The sequence below is a fragment of the Oncorhynchus keta genome, chromosome 7 (genome assembly GCF_023373465.1).
Source record: "Oncorhynchus keta strain PuntledgeMale-10-30-2019 chromosome 7, Oket_V2, whole genome shotgun sequence".
NCBI lineage: Eukaryota > Metazoa > Chordata > Actinopteri > Salmoniformes > Salmonidae > Oncorhynchus > Oncorhynchus keta.
Genome location: NC_068427.1, coordinates 37,847,623 through 37,871,120, shown reverse-complemented (window position 1 = coordinate 37,871,120; position 23,498 = coordinate 37,847,623). Strand labels below are relative to the sequence as shown.

Sequence of the window (23,498 nt, the reverse complement as noted above, 5' to 3'; positions counted from 1 at the left end):
TATTGTGGGAAGCTTTTGGAAGGCTACCCGAAATGTTTGACCCAAGTTATACAATTTAAAGGCAATGCTACCAAATACTAATTGAGTGTATGTAAACTTTTGACCCACTGGGAATGTGATGAAAGAAATAAAAGCTTAAATAAATCCTTCTCTCTACTATTATCCTGACATTTCACATTTCTTAAAATAAAGTGGTGATCCTAACTGATCTAAGACAGGGAATTTTTACTAGGATTAAATATCAGGAATTGTGAAAAACTGAGTTTAAATGTATTTGGCTAAGGTGTATGTAAACTTCGGAATTCAACTATATATATATATACTGTATATACAGTGTTGTAACAATGTACAAATGGTTCAAGTACAAAAGGGAAAATAAATATGCATAAATATGGGTTGTATTTATGATGGTGTTTGTTCTTCACTGGCTGACCTTTTCTTGCGGCAACAGTTCACAAATCTTGCCACTGTGATGGCACACTGTGGTATTTCACCCAGTAGATATGTGAGTTTATCAAAATTGGGTTTGTTTTCTTTGTGGAGCTGTGTAATTTGAGGGAAATATATTTCTCTAATATGGTCATACATTTGGCAGGAGGTTAGGAAGTGAAGCTCAGTTTCACTTCCTAAAACACGAAGTACACTAAAACAAACAAACAAACAAACAAACTAACAAGATGAACGTAACTGCTAAAGAAACACTGTGCTAACAAGCAACATAACATAGACAATAATTCACAAACCACAATACAAAACAGGCTATCTAAATGTGGTTCCCAATCAGATACAACGACAAACACCTGCCACTGATTGAGAACCATATCAGGCCAAAACACATAGAAACAGACTAACTAGACATGCAACATAGCATGCCCACTCATATCACACCCTGACCAAACAAAACATAGAAACAAACAACGCAAATAATGGTCAGAGTGTGACACTCTGCCTACGGAGGCCTTTCTCAATAGCAAGGCTATGCTCACTGAGTATGTACATAATCAAAGCTTTCCTTAAGTTTGGGTTAGTCACATTGGTCAGATATTCTGCCACTGTGTACTCTCTGTTTAGGACCAAATAGCATTGTAGTTTGCTCTGTTTCTTTGTTAATTCTTTCCAATGTGCCAACTAATTATCTTTTTGTTTTCTCATGATTTGGTTGGGTCTAATTGTGTTGGTGTCCTGGGGCTCTGTGGGGTGTGTTTGTGTTTGTGAACAGAGCCCCAGGACCAGCTTGCTTAGGGGACTCTTCTCCAGGTTCATCTCACTGTAGGTGATGACTTTGTTATGGAAGGTTTGGGAATTGCTTTTTAAACACCATTAACACTACCTTTTTTGGAACACCATTATTTTTGTCTTGCTGAGATTTACTGTCAGGGCCCAGATTCTTGGCAGAATCTGTGCAGAACACCTAGGTGCTGCTGTAGGCCCTCCTTGGTTGGTGACAGAAGCACTAGATCATCAGCAAACAGTAGACATTTGACTTTAGATTCTAGTAGGGTGAGGCAGACTTTTCTAGTGCCCTCGCTATAATTCGTTGATATATATGTTGAATAGGGTCGGGCTTAAGATGTGTCCCTGTCTCACCCCACGGCCCTGTGTGAAGAAATGTGTGTGTTCTTTTGCCTATTTTAACAGCACACGTGTTGTTTGTGTACATGGATTTTATAATGTCGTACGTTTTCCCCCCAACACCACTTTCTATCAATTTGTATTGCAGACCTTCATGCCAAATTGAGTCAAAGGCTTTTTCGAAATCAACAAAGCATGAGAAGACTTTGCCTTTGTTTTGGTTTGTTTGTTTGTCAATTAGGGTGTGCAGGGTGAATATGTGGTCTGCCGTACGATAATTTGGTAACATTTGATGACATTTTGCTCAGTACATTGTTTTCACTGAGGAAATGTACGAGTCTGCTGTTAATGATAATGCAGAGGATTTCCCAAGGTTGCTGTTGTTAGTTTCAAATATTGGTTTAGTTTCAAATATTGGGGAAGATGCATCGAGCTAAGGATGATGGTAAAGAGTTTTAGTATAGCCAATTGGACTTTGTTGTCTGTATTTTTTACTAATTTAATTGAGGATGAAAGTCCCCGGCTACTAGGAGCTCCGCCTCTGGGTGAGCGTTTTCTTTTTTGCTTATGGCGGAATACAGCTCATTCAATGCCGTCTTAGTGCCAGCCTCTGACTGTGGTGGTATGTAAACAGCGACAGAGAATATAGATGAAAACTCTCTCGGTAGGTAATAGTTCAAGTACAATAGGGAAAATAAATAAACATAAATATGGATTTTATTTACAATGGTGTTTGTTCTTCACTGGTTGCCCTTTTCTTGCGGCAACAGGTCACAAATCTAGTTGTTTTCTAATTATTTGTGGTTTGTGTAATCAGAGGGAAATATATTTCTCTAATATGGTCATACATTTGGCAGGAGGTTAGGAAGTGAAGCTCAGTTTCTATCTCATTTTGTCGGCAGTGTGCACATAGGCATGCCTGGCTCTCAAGAGAAGACAGGCTTTGGCAGCCTCTCTCAATAGCAAGGCAATGCTTACTGAGTCTGTACATGGTGTTTTTGCAGAATTCTGCATGCAGCCTCAATTTGGTGTTTGTCCCATTTTATGAATTCTTGGTTGGTGAGCGGACCCCAGACCTCACAACCATAAAGGGCAATGGGTTCTATAACTGATTCAAGTATTTTTAGCCAGATCCTAATTGGGAAGTAAAATGTTACGTTTGTTTTGATGGCATAGAAGGCCCTTCTTGCCTTGTCCCTCTGATCTCTATGTGTCTCGCTCTCTTTCTCCATCTCTCTCTCTCTATTTCTCTCTCTATTTATATTTCTCTCTCTTTTCTTTTCAGCAATTTTGTTATACTCCAAGCCTCATCATATCCCTCTATTTCTCCGTCTTATCCCACTCCACCCGGCCATTTCTCTTTTCTCTGAAGTCTCAAGACCTCACTAATAGATTATTGACATGTTATTTTTGTGCATTTTGTTTGTTTGTTTGTTATTGGACATGCCATCGGTGTGAGTGTCTCAGCTGCTGATTCTCTGTTTTAATCCATATGTGGTTTCTGTGAAACGTGCCACAGAATGCTGCAGCAGCCCGCAACTTGTGCCGCAGTATGACGCAACTTTTAAAGGAGGAATCAATGTATCTATATTGGCCGGTGCCAATATATCCTACAAACATCGGCTTTGAGGGGTTTATCACTTTTATTCAATGGGTTACCAACATGTTCAAATAATGATTGTCATATTTGAATTAAAAACTTTATTTTTATGAATGTATTTATACTATTTCATTCTTCCACAAGATATAGTTTCGACACAAGTCTAGGGTTGCTACCCAAGCCGGCTGGTCGTTTGTTCTATCGGTTCGGTTGCCAGAGACACGACCCAGTCATTAAGTCTAAATGTTCCGTTGCCATGATGGCTGGATGTTCTTATCCCTTGCTTGTAGCTAGGCAACTTTGGCTAACACAGTCTTCTAGTGATTTGTTTTGGATACATCCATAACAATGAGCATTATAATGATGTGCAATTTTCGCCTGGCACAGAACATTTGCTCTCTCGGCAGGCCACTATTGAGAAGAGATAGCCAACTACACAGCTGGCACAATCACTTCAAACTAAAGCTGTAATGACAGCAAACCAGCTATATTTCCTGTTTTTCTATTGACAGTTCTTTGTATACAGTACATTTATAAACATTTTGCTGATTCATGATTTCGACTGGCTGAGAAAAGCTGCCAGCCTGTCTGTCTCATCCCAACTCCTGACACGTTCATTACCATAGGACAGCATGAGATCAAATTTCAATATTGAAACAATGTTGCAAATGTCGGAGAGACAGGCAACAAGGTTTATAAATCTCTGCTGTTGAAAACCAATTACTAGTTTAAAAGAAATGGAAGATAATGTCTAGATGCTTTTTATAGTGGAGATCAAGTCTATAAATTGTCTGGCTGGGCTGATGAGACAGGGGATTGCACAGTCAGATGGAACAGAGTAAATAGGCATTTTAACATCATAGATTTAGCTGGTGGTAACTTGTGGAATAGACACAGCCTGGAATGTGGTTTTAACCAATCAGCATCCAGGATTAGACCCACCCATTGTATAATAGGGTACTCTCAATACTATCTCTGTCTGACAGACCCATTTCCCTCAGTGAGGATAATGCTTTCTCTATCTGAAAGACCCATTTTTCTCAGTGAAGATAATGCTTTCTTTATCGGACAGACCCATTTCCCTCAATGAGGATAATGCTTTCTCTATCTGACAGACCCATTTCCCTCAGTGAGGATAATGCTTTCTCTATCTGACAGACCCATTTCCCTCAGTGAGGATAATGCTTTCCTACATAGTTGGACAGACATGCACTCTCAGACGCACACACACCATCACGCTCGCGCGCGCACACACACACACACACACACGCACGCCCGCCCGCCCGCCTGTGCTCAGCGTGCAATTTGAGTTATTCTGGTTGGAGATATGTCTGCAGGAGTACAGTTCGGTTCAGCTGAGAATAGTGGTTTGTATGTCCTGGTGCACCTGACAGCAGACAGACAGGCTTCATTCCAAATGGCATCCTATTCCCTATTTAGTGCACTACCCATAGTGCTCTCTTCAAAAGTAGTGCAGGTAGGTAGAGAAGAGAGTGTCATTTGATAGCAGATGGTCAGACAGTGTTAAGAGGGAGTTTAGATGCACTGTCCTGCTCCCATTCCAACCCAGAACAGAGGAGAGCAGGGAAACTGAAGGCCCCTCACTCTCCACTCAACAAGTATGAATGGTGCTCCAGCAGGCTGAAAAGCATGAACCAAACTGCTCTCCCTCTCTCTCTCTCTTTCTCTCTCTACCCTCTCTCTCTTTCTCTACCCTCTTTCTCTCTACCCTCTCTTTCTCTACCCTCTCTCTCTCTACCCTCTCTCTCTCTCTCTACCCGCTCTCTCTCTACCCTCTCTCTCTATTTCTCTCCCATAAATCTCGTGGCCTATTTTGTTATCTGTACAATTTAAGTTATTTGGACAGTAGACAAATACAATGACCATTTATGGGAATGTGGTAACGGGGGATACATTTGGCTTGTACGTCAAATCTCACACAGAGATGAAAGTCTGTCATTTAACGGAATTAGTTGTGGAGGGGATCTATCACACCATTTATTGAGCACTGTCACGTTGGTATGAAGGGATCGGGAGACAGGCGTAGGAATGCTTGATAAGGGTTTTTATGGACCCACATTACAGCGCGCCATGTAAAGGCACGGGGACGAAGACCAAACAAACATGTATACAAAACACAGGGTTGAGACCCAAACAACAGAGCGAGGATTACCTTGAATAAATACACAAACGCACGATGATACCACACGGGCGAGACCCGTAATCATCTGCACAATACACATGGCACAAATGCCAAAACAACACAGCACAGGTACTCACACGACCAACGGACATTGGAGCAATAATCGACAGGACAGTGGTGAACAGAGGGCACACTTATGCAATTACTAATCAATGGGAATAGGGACCAGATGTGCGTAATGACAGTTCTGGAGGGATCTGTGACAAGCACTCTCTTTTCTCTCTCTTCTTCTATTCCTCCTCACCCTTCCTCTCCCTTTGTCAATCTCTCTCCATCTCTTCCTCCCCTTTTCAGATAGTGTCCAACGTCCTGATCTTCTCCTGTACTAACATCGTGGGCGTGTGTACCCACTACCCAGCCGAGGGCTCCCAGAGACAAGCCTTCCAGGAGACCAGGGAATGCATACAGGCTCGCCTCCACTCACAGAGGGAGAACCAGCAGCAGGTACTGTGGTACTGTGGTGTAACCACAGGCAGTAAATGACTTGACATAGTTAGGCCGAGTTACTGCTGATGTAAAAAGGGCTTTCGAAATACAGTTAATTAATTAAATGAAATGCATATATTTCCCAATAACCTAGTAGCAAAGGTCTGAGTTACTGTAAGTAACCTTTGGCTTCTGCTCTCTATAGACCAGGGAAGGGCAACTCCAGTCCTGTTCATAGTCAGATTCATGCCTAACGTGAGTAGCTACTACCAAGTGCCATATGCTTTGTTAGTTACCCATCATAAGCGCTGTCTTCACAGTCACTAGATGAATGGTGACAGTAGGGTGGTGGCGGTCATGAAATTTTGTCAGCCGGTGATTGTCAAGCAAATAACTGCCAGTCTCATGGTAATTGACCTTTAATTAATATAAACACATTTAGCATCTCCTGTCTTTCACACATACTGTATATTACAAGCCACTGATGCAGACCTTTGGATCATCTACATGTTAAAAAGTCTAATAAATCCATGTAATAAAGCCTACACCATCACAATACATCCATTATTTATTTTAGACAGGTCTAAAGAAACATGATATGAAGAAAATGTAGTCTACTTCAGAAGAACAGAATAGCATCCTCTTGAGTTGTGCTTATGTTAGGTCCTGATCTGGCTATGCCATATGGCTGTGGGCAACACTGGTTCATTTAGCAGACAAGATTTGCTTAGAATTCCATGGCATTATTTTTATAGTATGAAGAATACAGTGGAGCAGAGCTGAATAAAATAGAAAGTATATTTTCTTCAAATGATTTCAGTGAGTGTGCACATGCGGCTACTCTGTGTTGAGTGGTTAACATAGAAGCAGGTACTCCTATATGCATAATTTATTTATGTAACTTTAGTTTTGATACAAATGTTGGGCTATATGTTTAGATTTCTAATACATTCTAAGGCTGCAAGATGCGACTCTAATGAGGATTTGAAAAAGGTGCATGAAATGCATGAGCTCTGCTTTGTTTTTTTACACAGGCTGTACACACTTCATCAGTCTCTCACTCACAATTTGACAAGCACTTGCCTGGTATTTCACGGCTGCATCTCCTTTGTGTGGCATTAATACCCCCTAAGAAATCCATGCCTTTTGCGGCCAGTGACCAGCCTGCCGATGCCCAGCTCACATTACTCTCAGTCATGTGATCGGGTCTTTCTCACAGGCTACAAGTGAAGACAGACATATCGGGGACACAACTGCATGAGTCTTTATCCTATTCCGAGGCGCATATGGAAGACATTGGAAGATCTGTCCACATTTACTTTTCTTCAGCCAACAAGATGAGTGGGCCTAACGAACAGCAAAAGCACTATCCTATGTCAATCTACTATCCCCCACACTACAAAAGTTGACCTAGTCTATTCTGCGCAAGAAATAAATATTCCAAACATAGTCTGGGACAGTTGTGGGATACGATAGATCCCAAATAAATACAACCACTAACATCAAAAAACCTGTTTTAAGCAACGAGTCAGACGCAACAGATGAGAACATTTAGCTTAAAATGTTGATAAACTATAAGGTTATTTTTCACATTATAAGTGCAGCAACGTGCACACGGCAGTAGGCTATAAGCGTGAATGTTCCATTTGCAGGAAAACAAATGCGATTATGCATGTTTTGCTTTTATTATAAAGGTGCATTTTTATGGTGAAAATGATCTTCCCCAAACGTGAAACTCACGCACTGCTTATGTCTGCCAGTTAGGCACTACACCTGTTGCGGATTAATGTGCTTCATTTTAAGAAATTATGTGGACCCTTTTTTAAAAAGGGGGTAGATCAGCTTTAATAAGATTGTAGCTTCCATCGATGTAATTGTCTGCATCACTTCCAATCGGCCATATATTTTTGGGCAAATATATATACACTACCGTTCAAATGTTTGGGGTCACTTAGAAATGTCCTTGTTTTTGAAAGAAAAGCACATTCCTCTGTCCAGTGTCTGTGTTCTTTTGCCCATCTTAATATTTTATTTTTATTGGCCAGTCTGAGATATGGCTCTTTCTTTGCAACTCTGCCTAGAAGGCCAGCATTCCGGAGTCACCTCTTCACTGTTGAAGTTGAGACTGGTGTTTTGCGGGTACTATTTGACGAAGCTGCCAGTTGAGTACTTGTGAGGCATCTGTTTCTCAAACTAGATACTCTAATGTACTTGTCCTCTTGCTCAGATGTGCACCGGGGCCTCCCACTCCTCTTTCTATTCTGGTTAGTGCCAGTTTTCACTGTTCTGTGAAGGGAGTAGTACACAGCGTTGTATGAGATCTTCAGTTTCTTGGCATTTCTCGCATGGAATAGCCTTCATTTCTCAGAACAGGAATAGACTGATGAGTTTCTGAAGAAAGTACTTTGTTTCTGGCCATTTTGAGCCTGTAATGGAACCCACAAATGCTGAAGTTCCAGATACTCAACTAATCTAAAGAAGGCTAGTTTTATTGCTTCTTAATTAATCAGCACAACAGTTTTCAGCTGTGCTAACGTAATTGCAAATGGGTTTTCTAATGATCAATTAGCCTTTTAAAATGATAAACTTGGATTAGCTAACACAACGTGCCATTGGAACACAGGAGTGATGGTTGCTGATAATGGGCCTTTGTACGCCTATGTAAATATTCCATTAAAAATCAGCTGTTTCCAGCTACAATAGTCATTTACAACATTAACAATGTCTACACTGTCATTTTAATGGACCAAAAAATGTGTTTTCCTTTCAAAAACAAGGACATTTCTAAATGATCCCAAACTTTTGAACGTTAGTTTACATATACTGTACATACAGTAATAGTCAATAGTTTGGACACGCCCTACTCATTCAAGGGTTTTTCTTTATTTTTACTATTTTCTACATTCTTGAATAATAGTGAAGGCATCAAAACTATGAAATAACACATATGCAATCATGTAGTAAGCAAAAAGTGTTTAACAAATCAAAATACATTTTATATTTGAGGTTCTTCAAAGTAGCCACCCTTTGCCTTGATGACAGCTTTGCACAATCTTGGCATTCTCTCAACCAGAATGCTTTTCCAACTGTCTTGAAGGAGTTCCCACATATGCTGAGCACTTGGAGAAGCCTAATTACCGTGACTAAACGGTCATGTGGAATTTGACTGTCGTCATGACTTGTGACCACTGGTGTGGCAGTAATTCGGTCAACGTAACAGCCCTAGGCAACAGTAATAATGAGCTAATTCAGCTCTCCAAGCCACTAAGCAGAGAGAGCGATAGAACGACTCATAATGAGCAGCTAATTGTCTAGGATTGACAGGAAGTGAGAGGAGTGTGTGTGGGGTTGGTGGCCTATCCTAGCCCCTTGGTAACACCCGCCCACACATGGCTGCTGCGGCGTAAACAGAACAGGAGCTATGTCCCAAATGGCACCATATTCAATATATAGTGTTCACATGTTAACCAGAGGCTAGTATATATAAGGAATAGAGTGCCAATTGGGATGCAAGCCAAGGCGATAACATCAAGGGCTGGCCCACACTCTTCAGCCAGTGATGACATCTCTCAGCATATAGGGTCACTGTGGCGTGGGCGTCATGGCAATAGAGGGATGGAGAGATGGAGAGAGGGGGTGAGCAGCCATGCGTTCGAGTGCTCAATTACCCAGGTCTTCCCCTGTGGGATAGGCCAAAATCAACACCTCTCCATTTCTCTGTCTCACTGTCTGTCTCGTGTACTGACTCTACTGAACTAAATCTCAGGCTGGTACTTTTTCTCTCTACACTCTCCCTCTCCCCTGCCTCTCCCTCTCCCCTGCCCATTTCCCTCTCCCTCTCCCCTGCCTCTCTCCCTCTCCCCTGCCTCTCTCCCTCTCCCCTGCCTCTCTCCCTCTCCCCTGCCTCTCTCTCTCTCCCTCTCCCCTGCCTCTCTCTCTGTCCCTCTCCCCTGCCTCTCTCCCTCTCCCCTGCCTCTCTCCCTCTCCCCTGCCTCTCTCTCTGTCCCTCTCCCCTGCCTCTCTCTCTGTCCCTCTCCCCTGCCTCTCTCCCTCTCCCCTGCCTCTCTCTCTCTGTCCCTCTCCCTCCTCTCCCTCTCCCTGCCTCTCTCTCTCCTCCCCTGCCTCTCTCCCTCTCCCCTGCCTCTCTCTCTCACTCTCCCCTGCCTCTCTCTCTCTCCCTCTCCCCTTCCTCTCTCTCTCTCTCTCTCTCTCTCTCTCTCTCTCTCTCTCCCTCTCTCCTCTCTCTCTCTCTCACCTGCCTCTCTCTTTCCCTCTCCCCTGCCTCTCTTTCTCTCCCTCTCCCCTGCCTCTCTCTCTCTCTCCCCTGCCTCTCTCTCTGTCCCTCTCCCCTTCCTCTCTCTCTCTCCCCTGCCTCTCTCACTTTCCCTCTCCCCTGCCTCTCTTTCTCTCCCTCTCCCCTGCCTCTCTCTCTCACTCTCCCCTGCCTCTCTCTCTGTCCCTCTCCCCTGCCTCTCTCCCTCTCCCCTGCCTCTCTCACTCTCCCCTCCTCTCTCTCCCTCTCCCCTGCCCCTCTCTCTCACTTCCCTCTCCCCTGCCTCTCTCCCTCTCCCCTGCCTCTCTCTCTCACTCTCCCCTGCCTCTCTCTCTCACTCTCCCCTGCCCCTCTCTCTCACTTTCCCTCTCCCCTGCCTCTCTCTCTCCCCTGCCTCTCTCTCTCTCCCCTGCCTCTCTCTCTCACTCTCCCCTGCCTCTCTCTCTCTCACTCTCCCCTGCCTCTCTCTCTCCCTCTCCCCTGCCTCTCTCTCTCACTCTCCCCTGCCTCTCTCTCTGTCCCTCTCCCCTGCCTCTCTCACTTTCCCTCTCCCCTGCCTCTCTTTCTCTCCCTCTCCCCTTCCTCTCTCTCTCTCCCCTGCCTCTCTCACTTTCCCTCTCCCCTGCCTCTCTTTCTCTCCCTCTCCCCTGCCTCTCTCTCTGTCCCTCTCCCCTGCCTCTCTCCCTCTCCCCTGCCTCTCTCACTCTCCCCTGCCTCTCTCCCTCTCCCCTTCCTCCCTCTCTCTCCCCTGCCTCTCTCACTTTCCGTCTCCCCTGCCTCTCTTTCTCTCCCTCTCCCCTGCCTCTCTCTCTGTCCCTCTCCCCTGCCTATCTCGCTCTCCCTCTCCCCTGCCTCACTCTCACTCTCCCCTGCCTCTCTCTCTCTCCCTCTCCCCTGCTTATCTCTCTCTCCCTCTCCCCTGCCTCTCTCTCTCACTCTCCCCTGCCTCTCTCTCTCTCCCTCTCCCCTTCCTCTCTCTCTCTCCCCTGCCTCTCTCACTTTCCCTCTCCCCTGCCTCTCTTTCTCTCTCTCCCCTGCCTCTCTCTCTCACTCTCCCCTGCCTCTCTCTCTCCCTCTCCCCTGCCTCTCTCCCTCTCCCCTGCCTCTCTCCCTCTCCCCTGCCTCTCTCCCTCTCCCTCTCCCCTGCCTCTCTCCCTCTCCCCTGCCTCTATCTCTGTCCCTCTCCCCTGCCTCTCTCCCTCTCCCCTCCTCTCTCCCCTCTCCCCTGCCTCTCTCCCTCTCCCCTGCCTCTCTCCTCTCCCTCCCCTCCCCTCTCCCCTTCCTCTCGCTCTCTCCCTCTCCCCTGCCTCTCTCTCTCACTCTCCCCTGCCTCTCTCTCTCTCCCTCTCCCCTTCCTCTCTCTCTCTCCCTCTCCCCTTCCTCTCTCTCTCTCCCTCTCCCCTGCCTCTCTCTCTCCTCTCCCCCTGCCTCTCTCTCTCTCCTCTCCCTGCCTCTCTCTCCCCACTCCCCTGCCTCTCTCTCTCCTCCCCTGCCTCTCTCTCTCTCCCTCTCCCCTTCCTCTCTCTCTCTCTCCTCTCTCACTTTCCCTCTCCCTGCCTCTCTTTCTCTCCCTCCCCTGCCTCTCCCCTCTGCCTCTCTCTCTCTCTCTCCCCTCCTCTCTCCTCCCCTGCCTCTCTTTCTCTCACTCTCCCCTGCCTCCTCTGTCCCTCTCCCTGCCTCTCTCCCTCTCCCCCTGCCTCTCTCTCTCCTCCTGCCTCTCTCTCTGTCCCTCTCCTGCCTCTCCCTCTCCCCTGCCTCTCTCTCTCTCCCTCCCCTCCTCTCTCTCCTCCCCCTGCCTCTCTCTCACTCTCCCCTGCCTCTCTCTCTCTCCCTCCCCCTGCCTCTCTCTCTCTCCCTCTCCCCTGCCTCTCTCTCTCCTCTCCCCTGCCTCTCTCTCTCTCTCCCTGCCTCTCCTCTCCCTCCCTGCCTCCTCTCTCCCTCTCCCCTGCCTCTCTCTCTCCCTCTCCCCTGCCTCTCTCTCTCTCCCTCTCCCCTGCCTCTCTCTCTGTCCCCTCCCCTGCCTCTCTCCCTCTCCCCTGCCTCTCCTCTCTCTCCCTGCTCTCTCTGTCCCTCTCCCCTGCCTCTCCCCCTCTCCCCTGCCTCTCTCTCTCACTCTCCCCTGCCTTATCTCCCTCTCCCTGCCTCCCCTGCCTCTCTCTCTGTCCCTCCCTCTCCCTGCCTCTCTTTCTCTCCCTCTCCCCTGCCTCTCTCTCTCTCCCCTGCCTCTCTCTCTGTCCTCTCCCCTCCTCTCTCTCTGCCTCTCCTTCCTCTCTCCCTCTCCCCTGCCTCTCTCCTTTCGGTCTCCCCTGCCTCTCTTTCTCTCCCTCTCCCCTGCCTCTCTCTCTGTCCCTCTCCCCCTCTCTCTCCCTCTCCTCACCTCTCTCCCCTGCCTCTCTCTCTCCCTCTCCCCTGCTTATCTCTCTCTCCTCTCCCTGCCTCTCTCTCTCTCCCCTGCCTCTCTCTCTCCTCTCCCTGCCTCTCTCTCTCTCCCTCTCCCTCTCTCTCTCTCTCCCCTGCCTCTCTCTCTCCCCTGCCTCTCCCCTTTCTCTCCCTCTCCCCTGCCTCTCTCTCTCTCTCCCCTGCCTCTCTTTCTCTCCCTCTCCCCTGCCTCTCTCCCCTGCCTCTCTCTCTCTCCCTCTCCCCTGCCTCTCTCCCTCCCTCCTCCTGCCTCTCTCTCTCCCTCTCCCTGCCTCTCTCTCTCTCCCTCTCCCCTGCCTCTCTCCCTCTCCCTGCCTCTCTCTCTCTCTCCCCTCCCCTGCCTCTCTCTCCCTCTCCCCTCTCCCTCCTCTCCTCCTCCCCTGCCTCTCTCCTCTCCCTCTCCTCTCTCCCTCTCCCCTGCCTCTCTCCCCTGCCTCTCTCTCTCTCCCCCCCCTGCCTCTCTCTCTCTCTCTCCCTCTCCCTGCCTCTCTCCCCTCTCCCCTGCCTCTCTCTCTCCTGCCTCTCCTCCCTGCCTCTCCCCTGCCTCTCTCTCTGTCCCTCTCCCCTCCTCTCCCTCTGCTTTCTCTCTCTCCCTCTCCCTCTGTCCCTCTCCCCTGCCTCTCTCTCCCTCTCTGCCCCCTCTCCCCTGCCTCTCTCTCTCCCTCTCCTCTCTCCTCCCCTTCCTCTCTCTCTCTCCCCTGCCCTCTCTCTCCCTCTCCCCTGCCTCTCTCTCTCTCCCTCCTCCCCTGCCTCTCTCTCTCCCTCTCCCCTCTCTCCTCCCTCTCCCTGCCTCTCTCTCTCTCCCTCCCCTGCCTCTCTCTCTCCCTCTCCCCTGCCTCTCTCTCTCTCCTCTCTCCTCCCTCTCTCTCTCTCTCCCTGCCTCTCTCTCTGTCCCTCTCCCCTGCTTCTCTCCCTCCCCTGCCTCTCTCTCTCTCCCCTCCTCTCTCTCCTCTCCCCTGCCTCTCTCTCTCCCTCCCCTCTCTCTCTCCCTCTCCCTGCCTCTCTCTCTCCCTCTCCCTGCCTCTCTCTCTCCTCTCCTGCCTCTCTCTCTCTCTCTCTCCCTCTCCCCTGCCTCTCTCTCCTCTCCCCTGCCTCTCTCTCTCCCTCTCCCTGCCTCTCTCTCTCCCCTGCCTCTCTCCCTCCTGCCTCTCTCTCTCTCCCTCTCCCCTCTCTCCTCTCTCTCTCTCCCCTGCCTCTCTCCTCTCTCCCCTGCCTCTCTCTCTCTCTCCTGCCTCTCTCTCCCCTCTCCCCTGCCTCTCTCTCTCTCCCCTGCCTCTCCCTCACTCTCCCCTGCCTCTCTCTCTCTCCCCTGCCTCTCTCTCCCTCTCCCTCTCCCTGCCTCTCTCCCTGCCTCTCTCTCTCCCTCTCCCCTGCCTCTCTCTCCCCTCTCCCTGCCTCTCTCTCTCTCCCCCCTCTCTCTCCCCTCTCTGCCTCTCTCTTTCTCCTCTCCCTGCCTCTCTCTCTGTCCCTCTCCCTGCCTCTCTCTCTCCCTCTCCCCTGCCTCTCCCTGCCTCTCTCCTCTCCTCTCTCTCTCTCTCTGCCTCTCTCTCCCTCCCTGCCTCTCCCCTGCCTCTCTCTCTCCCTCTCCCCTGCCTCTCTCTCCCCCCTGCCTCTCTCTCTCCCTGCCTCCCCTGCCTCTCTCTCTCTCCTCTCCTCCCTGCCTCTCTCTCCTTTCTCCCTGCCTCTCTCCTCTCCCTCTCCCCTGCCTCTCTCTCCCTCCCCCTGCCTCTCTCCCTCTCCCTGCCTCTCTCTCTCTCCCTCTCCCCTGCCTCTCTCTCCCTCTCCCTGCCTCTCCCTGCCTCTCTCTCTCTCCCTCTCCCCTGCCTCTCCTCTCCCCTCCTCCTCTCTCTCCCTCTCCCTGCCTCTCTCTCTCCTCCCTCCCTCTGCCTCTCTCTCTCTGCCTCTCTCTCCCCTCCCTCTCCCTGCCTCTCTCTCTCTCTCCCCTGCCTCTCTCCTCTCCCTGCCTCTCTCTCTCTCCCCTGCTCTCTCCCCCCTCTCCCTGCCTCTCTCTCTCCCTGCCTCTCTCTCTCTCCCCTTCCTCTCTCTCTCCCTCTCCCCTGCCTCTCTCTCACTCTCCCCTGCCTCTCTCTCTCTCCCTCTCCCCTGCCTCTCTCTCTCTGCTCCCTCTCTCCCTGCCTCTCTCTCCTCTCCCTCCTCCCCTGCCTCTCTCTCTCCCTCTCCCCTCTCTCCTCTCCCCTGCCTCTCTTTCTCTCTCCCCTGCCTCTCTCTCTCCCTCCCTGCCTCTCTCCCCTCCCCCTGCCTCTCTCTCCTCTCCCCTGCCTCTCTCTCTCCCTCTCCCCCTCCTCCTCTCCCCTGCCTCTCCCCTGCCTCTCCCTCTCCCCTGCCTCTCTCTCTCCCCCCCCCTGCCTCTCTCTCTCTCTGCCTCTCTCTCCCTCTCCCCTGCCTCTCTCTCTCTCCCTCTCCCCTGCCTCTCTCTCTCCCTCTCCCCTGCCTCTCTCTCTCCCTCTCCCCTCCCTCTCCCCTGCCTCTCTCTCCCTCTCCCCTGCCTCTCTCTCTCTCCCTCTCCCCTGCCTCTCTCTCTGTCCCTCTCCCCTGCCTCTCTCCCTCTCCCCTGCCTCTCTCTCTCTCTCTCCCCTGCCTCTCTCTCTGTCCCTCTCCCCTGCCTCTCTCCCTCTCCCCTGCCTCTCTCTCTCACTCTCCCCTGCTTATCTCCCTCTCCCCTGCCTCTCTCTCTCCCCTGCTCTCTCTCTCTCTCTCCCTCTCCCCTGCCTCTCTCTCTCTCCCTCTCCCCTGCCTCTCTCTCTCCCTCCCCCTGCCTCTCTCTCTCCCTCTCCCCTGCCTCTCTCTCTCTCCTCCCCCCTCTCTCTCTCTCCCTCTCCCCTGCCTCTCTCTCTCCCTCTCCCCTGCCTCTCTCTCTCTCTCTCCCTGCTTCTCTCTCTCTCCCTTGCCTATATCTCTCTCTCCCTCTCCCCTGCCTCTCTCTCCCTCTCCCCTGCCTATCTCTCTCTCTCTGATTTTCTCTCATTCTCTCTTTCTCTCTTGCTGTCTTCCCTATCCCCCCTGTCTCTCTCGCCCTCCATCCATCCCCCTCTCTCTCTGCAGGAGCGTCTCCTGCTCTCCGTGCTTCCCCGTCATGTTGCCATGGAGATGAAAGCTGACATTAACGCCAAGCAGGAAGACATGATGTTTCACAAGATCTACATCCAGAAGCACGACAACGTCAGGTACCAGTCACCACTGACGTCATCAGGGAGAAGAGGGACACATGCAGTCAGTGCCATGCTCTAAAGCTATGTCTAGGTCTTTCCCTTCACCAATTACAGTAACATGCTACTTTTATCAGCATTACCTAGCCTCTGAGGTTCAGCTATACATGCTGTCAGTAGTAGTGGTAGGGTCTGTCTGGGGCTTGACTGCAGTGCAGTTGTAGTGGGCGTGGCCAATGGTGCGGTTTTCGAGGCCCTCCTCTTGGCTGCAGAGACTAAATGTTGCTGTTTGAAAGCTAGTTTCATGCAATTCTACACATTTTGCCATGGGGCAGAGAGAACATTTGACAGCTTTAAAGCTAGTTTCATGCAATTCTACACATTTTGCCATGGGGCAGAGAGAACATTTGACAGCTTTAAAGCTAGTTTCATGCAATTCTACACATTTTGCCATGGGGCAGAGAGAACATTTGACAGCTTTAAAGCTAGTTTTCTGCAATAAAACACATTCTGTCATTTGGCTGAGAGAAAAATGGCAGTTTCAAAGCTAATTTCCTGCAATTCTACAAATGTTTTCATTATGCTATCTGAGTGACTCAAACATAACAAATTCACTGGGGGCCCTATGCCAATTTTAGATTCTCACTGACTGGTTTTTATTCTGGTGTTTGTTGGTTCTCAAAGATGATCTCATCTAAAATACATAGCTCCATTATCAAGCTAAGCTTGGCTGACTATGTGGCTAATACCCTGCCAACGGGAGGGAGACCTGGGGTAGCAAGCCGCTAACAGCGCCCAGCTGCCCTCAGTACCTCAGTGCTGCTCTGTACCATCACCCATTCATATATCTTTATGTACATATTCCTTATCCCCTTACACTTGTGTGTATAAGACAGTAGTTTTGGAATTGTTAGTTAGATTACTTGTTGGTTATTACTGCATTGTCGGAACTAGAAGCACAAGCATTTCGCTACACTCGCATTAACATCTGCTAACCATGTGTATGTGACAAATACAATTTGATTTGATTTGATTGGATTAATTGGGGCTCCGCTGAACAGCAGACAGACAACAGAAAAAGAGAGAGACATCTCCTGGCAGGTAGAGAGAGAGAGATAGATAGAGAGTACTCAGTGGCAGAATACCTGACCACTGTGACTGACCCAAACTTAAGGAAAGCTTTGACTATGTACAGACTCAGTGAGCATAGCCTTGCAATTGAGAAAGGCCGCCGTAGGCATCAAGGACCTTGAATCCTCTCCATCAATGGGCTTTGAGAGGAATTAAGGAAACAAGGATGGAGAAAAAGTTATTTGACGGCTAGTAACCTTTTCAGACACAGTGTTTCTCTGTGCGCTCCAGTTGGACAGATGAGAAAGAGTGGAGGGTGTACTATACTGTAAGTAGCCTAGCATGTGATGTGAGGTTGCTGAGAGAGCAGATAGCATCTTGTCCTGCAGCATGTCATGTCCCCTGCCCCTCCCGGCTCAGCTCAGCTCAGCCCTGTCCCCTCTGCTGTTAGTCAGGAGAACTCCCTCCTGGTTTCCTGTTCTTGTCCTCCTCTTCCTCCACTGTCTCCTCCACTTCAGCCTCCTCCACTTCCTCCTCCTCCTTGAAAAAAAGCTGCAGTGTAGTTGTGCTCCAGTCCACGGTGGCCTCCAGCCTCGCCAGCCTCACAGTAGATTACATTACTTAATATCCCCTCTACAGGACCAGTACTGACACACTCGGACACACTGTTCAGCACAGCATAGCACTGCAGCAAACAGCACAGAAGATTCTGTGGAGATCTGTTTACATGTGCACACTACAGGAGCATACCACTTAATGTGAAGAGAATCTATTGGATGTTATGCATTCTGGTAGCAAGTGATGTGCGAGTGGACATTGGAACTTAGCCCAGTGTCTCTTCCCAGCTGATGTTGTCAACTGCTGTTGCGTAGGATATTGGTGATGTTCGATGGGGTCGATGGAGTTAACTGGGAGATGTCTCTATGAAAATGGTGAATGCATTGGGTAACAAGAAGTGGGCTCATTTCATTTTTTGGTGTATCTATGGAACAAAAGGAATGTGCTCTGAGCCTCAAGAAGATGTAGGATTGGAATGTGTTGTGTATGGATCTGGGATGCAAGGTGCCTATCAAGGGTGTTATATCTGAGGTGGTGCTAGAGCGAATGCAAAGGATATACAGTACGTGAAGAACTTGATGAAGTGGTTGGTGCACACCGACTGACCCGCATAGTGGATGGAGTGAGGAGGAAGCCCACTCCATCCACTTTACTGTTGGTTGATGAAGAGTCTCTGCCTTCTCACATGCATTTGGGATTTATGAAATACCATGTGAGAGCCTTCCTGCCCAAACCCGTGCAGTGTGATAAATGCAAATGATTAAATCATGTGTTGAGTGTATGTAGATGGGAGGAGCATCATATGCCAGCTGAGTCAAAGTGTTGCAATCGTGGTGGTGAACATGTATCCGAATTCCTGAAGTGTCCTGTAAGGGTGAAGGAGACAGATGTGGCAAGAGTAAGGGCTTCCAGCATGTCTCCTGTCCGGAGGAAGTGAGAAGAGTGGAGGAAAGGAGTGAAGTTGAAGAAGTAATGGTAGTAGGAGAAGAGACACCAGATGATGTTCCTTGTCAACAGAGAGATCCTCACATGTTGCATGTTAAGAAGGTGGACGTTGTAGCGTTTATTGCATTGGCTATCAACTGCACAGTGCAAACAGAGAGGAAATAAGAGGAAATAGGCATCGTTGTGAGTGCGGCTGAGAGTTTTTTGGGACTCTACAAGGAATACTGTCGATGACTGCTCCGTTCTCACAAGCCCCTGAGCCTGTGTAGGGATGTGATTTGAACTGTGACTGCAGAATTAGGATGTTTATTTAAATGTTTTCTTTTTATTTTGTATGATGTCCGGGTTCCCCCCTCCCTGCAATGGAATATTTTAGTTTCATTACCCTGTACAGTAGTTTGCGGCAATACACCAAGAGGTTGTCGTCGGCCATAAAACCTAAAAGATGAAGAAGAAGCTTAGTCTTCCCAACCCTGAATACAGGTTGTGGGTGATAGAAAACAACCCTCAAAAAGTTGGATATCCCCAGACTGACTGGATTCCAGAAGGGATTACACATCACCTTGCGAGCCAGCTTAATGTGACTTGCAGACCTGATGTGGCCTGTGAACCATGAGTTTCAGGCCATTGTATTATACTCTCAGGAAAAAAAGGTTTAGATTTTTTCCTAAAGGGGTACAAACACTTGGTCATCCTTTTTACCTTTAGTTACAAGTGCATAATTGTACCCCAGTTCATTCCTCAAGCCACATCAGGCCTGCAAGTAGGGTTGCAAAATTCTGGTGAATTCACATTATGAATAGTCACATTATGCTGGCTTGCATAGTGATTTAAAAAAAACTACCTGCAATAGAGCCTGCTGGGAAATATGATAATGATTGGCATGGTTTTGGTTCAAAGTGATATATATGACTTTTGGGCCCCTGTATTAGGGTAAAAGTAGGCCCTCAACACTAACCAATACAGTCATGGGTGGTAACTCTATAACTTACTCAAAGGGCAAGGCACTCTGGGAAATATTTGAATAAGGCTTTACACTACGCAGTGTGTTAATTTAACACTGTTGAAGTGTCTATATGGGACCAAACACTCAACACGTTCAGTGTTGATTTAACACTCTCAGTGTTATTATTATACTGTTTTAACACTGCAGAATTTGCTGTGTCGAGCTACTGCCTAGGATATGGATGATGTTCTTACCTAGAGCTACTGCTTAGGATATGGATGATGTTCTTACCTAGAGCTACTGCTTAGGATATGGATGATGTTCTTACCTAGAGCTACTGCTTAGGATATGGATGATGTTCTTACCTAGAGCTACTGCTTAGGATATGGATGATGTTCTTACCTAGAGCTACTGCTTAGGATATGGATGATGTTCTTACCTAGAGCTACTGCTTAGGATATGGATGATGTTCTTACCTAGAGCTATTGCTTAGGATATGGATGATGTTCTTACCTAGAGCTACTGCTTAGGATATGGATGATGTTCTTACCTAGAGCTACTGCTTAGGATATGGATGATGTTCTTACCTAGAGCTATTGCTTAGGATATGGATGATGTTCTTACCTAGAGCTACTGCTTAGGATATGGATGATGTTCTTACCTAGAGCTATTGCTTAGGATATGGATGATGTTCTTACCTAGAGCTATTGCTTAGGATATGGATGATGTTCTTACCTAGAGCTATTGCTTAGGATATGGATGATGTTCTTACCTAGAGCTATTGCTTAGGATATGGATGATGTTCTTACCTAGAGCTACTGCTTAGGATATGGATGATGTTCTTACCTAGAGCTATTGCTTAGGATATGGATGATGTTCTTACCTAGAGCTATTGCTTAGGATATGGATGATGTTCTTACCTAGAGCTATTGCTTAGGATATGGATGATGTTCTTACCTAGAGCTATTGCTTAGGATATGGATGATGTTCTTACCTAGAGCTATTGCTTAGGATATGGATGATGTTCTTACCTAGAGCTATTGCTTAGGATATGGATGATGTTCTTACCTAGAGCTATTGCTTAGGATATGGATGATGTTCTTACCTAGAGCTATTGCTTAGGATATGGATGATGTTCTTACCTAGAGCTATTGCTTAGGATATGGATGATGTTCTTACCTAGAGCTACTGCTTAGGATATGGATGATGTTCTTACCTAGAGCTATTGCTTAGGATATGGATGATGTTCTTACCTAGAGCTATTGCTTAGGATATGGATGATGTTCTTACCTAGAGCTATTGCTTAGGATATGGATGATGTTCTTACCTAGAGCTATTGCTTAGGATATGGATGATGTTCTTACCTAGAGCTATTGCTTAGGATATGGATGATGTTCTTACCTAGAGCTATTGCTTAGGATATGGATGATGTTCTTACCTAGAGCTATTGCTTAGGATATGGATGATGTTCTTACCTAGAGCTATTGCTTAGGATATGGATGATGTTCTTACCTAGAGCTATTGCTTAGGATATGGATGATGTTCTTACCTAGAGCTATTGCTTAGGATATGGATGATGTTCTTACCTAGAGCTATTGCTTAGGATATGGATGATGTTCTTACCTAGAGCTATTGCTTAGGATATGGATGATGTTCTTACCTAGAGATATTGCTTAGGATATGGATGATGTTCTTACCTAGAGCTATTGCTTAGGATATGGATGATGTTCTTACCTAGAGCTATTGCTTAGGATATGGATGATGTTCTTACCTAGAGCTATTGCTTAGGATATGGATGATGTTCTTACCTAGAGCTAGAGCTTAGGATATGGATGATGTTCTTACCTAGAGCTTAGGATATGCTTAGGATATGGATGATGTTCTTACCTAGAGCTACTGCTTAGGATATGGATGATGTTCTTACCTAGAGCTACTGCTTAGGATATGGATGATGTTCTTACCTAGAGCTACTGCTTAGGATATGGATGATGTTCTTACCTAGAGCTACTGCTTAGGATATGGATGATGTTCTTACCTAGAGCTATTGCTTAGGATATGGATGATGTTCTTACCTAGAGCTATTGCTTAGGATATGGATGATGTTCTTACCTAGAGCTATTGCTTAGGATATGGATGATGTTCTTACCTAGAGCTATTGCTTAGGATATGGATGATGTTCTTACCTAGAGCTATTGCTTAGGATATGGGTGATGTTCTTACCTAGAGATATTGCTTAGGATATGGATGATGTTCTTACCTAGAGCTTACCTGCTATTGCTTAGGATATGGATGATGTTCTTACCTAGAGCTATTGCTTAGGATATGGATGATGTTCTTACCTAGAGCTATTGCTTAGGATATGGATGATGTTCTTACCTAGAGCTACTGCTTAGGATATGGATGATGTTCTTACCTAGAGCTATTGCTTAGGATATGGATGATGTTCTTACCTAGAGCTATTGCTTAGGATATGGATGATGTTCTTACCTAGAGCTATTGCTTAGGATATGGATGATGTTCTTACCTAGAGCTATTGCTTAGGATATGGATGATGTTCTTACCTAGAGCTATTGCTTAGGATATGGATGATGTTCTTACCTAGAGCTATTGCTTAGGATATGGGTGATGTTCTTACCTAGAGATATTGCTTAGGATATGGATGATGTTCTTACCTAGAGCTATTGCTTAGGATATGGATGATGTTCTTACCTAGAGCTATTGCTTAGGATATGGATGATGTTCTTACCTAGAGCTATTGCTTAGGATATGGATGATGTTCTTACCTAGAGCTATTGCTTAGGATATGGATGATGTTCTTACCTAGAGCTATTGCTTTACCTAGAGGATATGGATGATGTTCTTACCTAGAGCTATTGCTTAGGATATGGATGATGTTCTTACCTAGAGCTATTGCTTAGGATATGGATGATGTTCTTACCTAGAGCTATTGCTTAGGATATGGATGATGTTCTTACCTAGAGCTATTGCTTAGGATATGGGTGATGTTCTTACCTAGAGCTATTGCTTAGGATATGGATGATGTTCTTACCTAGAGATATTGCTTAGGATATGGGTGATGTTCTTACCTAGAGCTATTGCTTAGGATATGGATGATGTTCTTACCTAGAGCTATTGCTTAGGATATGGATGATGTTCTTACCTAGAGCTATTGCTTAGGATATGGATGATGTTCTTACCTAGAGCTATTGCTTAGGATATGGGTGATGTTCTTACCTAGAGCTATTGCTTAGGATATGGATGATGTTCTTACCTAGAGCTATTGCTTAGGATATGGATGATGTTCTTACCTAGAGCTATTGCTTAGGATATGGATGATGTTCTTACCTAGAGCTATTGCTTAGGATATGGATGATGTTCTTACCTAGAGCTATTGCTTAGGATATGGATGATGTTCTTACCTAGAGCTATTGCTTAGGATATGGATGATGTTCTTACCTAGAGATGTTAGATGTGAATGGCTTAGTTTGTACAGTATGTAACAGACTGGGACTACTCTTGTCTGTGGTGCGTTGCTTGTTTAGAGCTTGGCTTGGACCAGTCTTGACAGGAAGGAGTGCAGCCAGGGACAGAGAGCAGGAAATGCAAACTGACAAGCAGCTAAACGTAATAGCTACACTTTGGTTTGGTTGGACATGACAGGCTCGGTACAACGAGAGAGAGAGATACAGGCGAAATGGACTGGACACTATCCTGATATGACACTAATACTAGAACTGGCCTTAAGATGACATGAGGAGTGGTATAAGAACTGTGAAGAGGGGAGGTAGAGAAGTAGGGAGGTAGGGAGAGAGAGAGGGAGAGAGAGAGGGAGGGAGGGAGAGAGCCAGGGAGACAACAGTGCTGAAGGTTCAAGCTATAGAGATGAAAAGAGGATTGTCTGTGACAGTGCCAGGAGGTCCAGAGGAAACGCGGTCAGGGAGCAGGAAGTCTCTGTCTGTCTGTCTGTCTGTCTGTCTGTCTGTCTGTCTGTCTGTCTGTCTGTCTGTCTGTCTGTCTGTCTGTCTGTCTGTCTGTCTGTCTGTCTGCCTGTCTGTGCCTGCTGCCTGCCTGCTGTCTGTCTGCCTGCCTGTCTGTCTGTGCCTGCTGCCTGCCTGCCTGCTGTCTGTCTGTCTGCCTGCCTGTCTGTCTGTCTGCCTGCCTGTCTGTCTGCCTCTGCCTGCCTGTCTGTCTGTCTGTCTGCCTGCCTGCCTGCCTGCCTGTCTGTCTGCCTGTCTGTCTGCCTGCTGTCTGTCTGGCTGCCTGCCTGCTGTCTGCCTGCCTGCCTGTCTGTCTGTCTGTCTGTCTGCTGCCTGCCTGTG

The 23,498-nt window shown here is 47.5% G+C and overlaps 1 protein-coding gene across 1 annotated transcript in view; it reads left to right on the top strand.

The window, feature by feature from the left end:
- LOC118386422 (adenylate cyclase type 5-like) overlaps positions 1–23,498 on the top strand; it is a 162,932-nt gene that overhangs the window by 69,635 nt on the left and 69,799 nt on the right. Inside the window, exons 2-3 of the mRNA XM_052522732.1 lie at positions 5,670–5,819; positions 15,556–15,677. Of these exons, the coding sequence (XP_052378692.1) occupies positions 5,670–5,819; positions 15,556–15,677 (272 nt within the window). The remainder of the gene's footprint in view (positions 1–5,669; positions 5,820–15,555; positions 15,678–23,498) is intronic.